The 3,213-nt window shown below is 41.3% G+C and overlaps 1 protein-coding gene across 1 annotated transcript; it reads right to left on the reverse strand.

Moving 5' to 3' along the window:
* Positions 1-890: 890 nt before the first annotated feature.
* Positions 891-2,533, reverse strand: LOC113780557 (lysine-rich arabinogalactan protein 19-like). Its single transcript, XM_027326351.1, has 3 exons — positions 2,401-2,533; positions 1,555-2,096; positions 891-1,007 (listed from the first exon to the last, which is right to left on the reverse strand). Exons 1-3 carry the CDS (start codon positions 2,531-2,533, stop codon positions 891-893), a joined length of 792 nt encoding a protein of 263 aa, XP_027182152.1.
* Positions 2,534-3,213: the final 680 nt, after the last annotated feature.

Consider the following 3,213-nt stretch of genomic DNA (forward strand, 5'->3'; position numbering starts at 1 on the left):
ACACACAACATTTATCAGCAAATGGTCCAACTATTAACCAAAATCTCAACATTAAATCCATAAATCGGCAAGCTGACTTTTATTATACACTAACACAACATTCACTTTTTTTTCATGTTTTTCTATTTTTCTATTTTTTTCTATTTTTTTTAATAGTAACACAAGACTTAGTCTCTGGCCATTGAAGTTTTTTGACGCGAATTCCGACATTTGTCAGATGAAAGAGCCCGGTTACTCAGCTCCTATCGCCACATGACCACGCACTCATAGCAATTACTACTTTTTGATGCGAGAATCGACACTTTTGGCGAAGATCCCCGGTTATTCGGTAGTAAATACTAGTGGAGTACAGTCAACTCTTATTCACAGCTAAATAACACAAAAACTCAACATAACATAAAAATCAAAAGAGAATTTACATCAGCTAGCCTCATTTTCAAACATGGAGAATTGAGGTTAATAACCGGACCAATTCACATGAAAATGGCAACAATCATTCCCTATGCCTAGAAAAGTTAACCAAAAATTATAAGAGTAAAACAATCACCGATATTCACCAAAGAGATGTTCTTGGATTCAACCATATTAACTTAATACATTCTTATTATTAAAATTTGGCAATAGCAGAAATAGAGGTAACAATCCAACATCAAATTTTGGTATTCACATGAGAGCTAAGCACTAAAAAGAAAGAAAGAAACTGAACGAAAGATAGACAAATAACAAACTAGAAATAAAGGAAAAACCCCTAAAAACTAAAAACTACTAAAAACTAGAACCACAATTGATCCCCCCCACACCTAAATGACACATTGCCCTCAATGTGACGAATAAACAGTAATAGCAAGAAGAAGGGCAACGGTACTTCCCCGAGGTTGTCAAAACATCGGCTAGTGAGGCCTAAAAGGAGGAGGAAAGACGACGTGCTGCATAAATGCCGCTAGTTTCTGGGCAATATTGGCCACATTGGCGTCAATATTCTTCACTCCAGCATCCAAAGTGTCAACCTGCTAACATTAGCAATTGATCCAAGAAATGGCAACTCCAGTAATAGCAGTTCAGAAGTTGGACAGAAATAACTCAATCACAAATGCCCAGTGGTCACAACTCGATCAATTAGGCAACCAATAACACAAGATTAACAAATGTTAAACAACCACCATCGTCAGTACCACTGGTGAATGCACAGGGAAAAATTAAATCAAATGGCTAGCCCAAATCACTTGATAAATTCAAACATACCAATCAATACTGGAGAATAGCAGAAATTAAAACGGAAATCAATTGACAAGTAACTCCCCAAGTCACCCCCAAATAATGCACCAATTCTACTCAACAGGACTAGGTACAGTGCCAGTATTCGAATAAATCAACAAATGTCTCCAATTCAAGAAATCAACAATTCAACTTAACAGCACTGCGGAAGCTCACATCGGTTACTAGAATGTCTCACGGAGCAAATGAACCACAAAACCTTCAATGGAGCCCAAAAATTGATAACTAAGAATGCAATAGACTAAAGGGCAACTCGGAAATAGAGGGACTCAGAGATACTTGCCCACTGCCCAACGGTGTCGTTGGTGGCAGTGGGTAATGGAACCGGCAAGGGGCGACGGCAGCGCTGTGGTAGACATATGTGGCTGGGCTGGTGGTGTGCGAGCTGTTGCAATGGAGGAGACAAGTACGGAAGGGTGGTGAGCATGAGAAGAGGCCTGTGTTAGACTGGTCATCACTGGTGGAGGTGCGAGGAGAGAGTGAGCCGGGCGGAGCTCTGGCGTACGGCGATGCTGGAGCTGGAGTCGTGCGGCTTTGGGTAGCGAGCAGAGAGAGAGGTGGTGGCGCGCGGCTTGCGGTCGCTTGGCTGTGAGGGACGGCGGCGCCCCTCTGCTTGGGCGTGATGCACTGCAGCCGTGCGCCTGGCGACGGCGAGATCGCAGGCAGCGGCGGTGGCTTTGCTGGCGGCACGCAATTAGGGAGATCGACGGCGGCCTGTTGCGACGTTGTTCGTCTTGCGTGAAGGGAGAGTGGTGGTGCAAGTGGTCGGGCTTTTGGCGTGTGGTTGACCGAAGGAGGAAGATGGATGGCGGGCGAAGGGGCTTCGGTCGAGCAGGAGATAGAAACAAAAGAGAAGAAAGAAAGAAAGAAGGAAAAGAAGAAAGAAAGAAAGAAAAGGAAAGAAAAGAAAGAATAGGGAAGAAAGAAAAAGAAAAAGAAAATAGTATTTGTGTTTTTTTTTCTTTTTTTTTTTTTTTACTTTTCCATTTTATATTTTTTTTCTTTTTAGAATTTTTTACAGGAAGACTCCCCCTTTTTTTTTAGTAATAACAAAACTTATTTTCGAAATTCAAAATTAGGGATTAACAGGAAATCGAAAACTATTCTCGAGTTTAGAATACTTACCTTTCCCGCGAACGTGACGCGGGCACGTCATAAAGGCACGGAATCTGGAGCTTTCCAGGTTACTTGACGTGGGCACGTCAAGAAGGTAAGAACCCTTTCTGACGAATCTGACCGTGAGCTCTTCATACGTCATGACGCGGGCGCGTCATGTCAGAGAGATACCTATGAATCATCAAAAACGAAAATTGAAACTAGAAATCAGTCAAACCCAAGAAAAACATATTTAAACTAACAAACAAAATTGAACAAACAACTAAAAGAAATCGGGTTGCCTCCCAATGAGCGCCTTTCTTTAATGTCTTTGGCTAGACATTATCATGTTTTGTTCATGGAGGATAAAATCTTGCTACTCGTCTTAATGTTTCATCCTCTATATAGTCCTGATAGCGCTCGTAAATAGAGTAATCCTTGGGCATACGAGCTACGGGCTTCCATGGACTAGTAAATGGTGCCAAACAAGTCAACGATAACTTGCATTCTCCATTCACTCCTCCCTCACATGCATTTATTAGTCCAAGATATCTTACCGTCGCCACTCTTAATTTATTCCTGTTATGAAATTCAAAATTTTTTGATATAATAAAGTCAATTTCATTAACAGGAATTGAAGAATAAGAGTCAGAAGAATATTGATGAAGGAGTAGAGGAGATGTCACCACATTTGGAGATTGTTCACTGGATTCATTTACTTGAATGAGTTGATCCTGGAGTCTCATTTCTTGCACTTCAGCTTCCTTTTCAACTGCATCTTTAATCCCGTTTTCTTGAAACTCTTGCAGTACCATGTCATTTGGCCGGATAATTGCACTCTCA

Source organism: Coffea eugenioides, chromosome 8 (genome assembly GCF_003713205.1).
Source record: "Coffea eugenioides isolate CCC68of chromosome 8, Ceug_1.0, whole genome shotgun sequence".
Taxonomy (NCBI): Eukaryota; Viridiplantae; Streptophyta; class Magnoliopsida; order Gentianales; family Rubiaceae; genus Coffea; species Coffea eugenioides.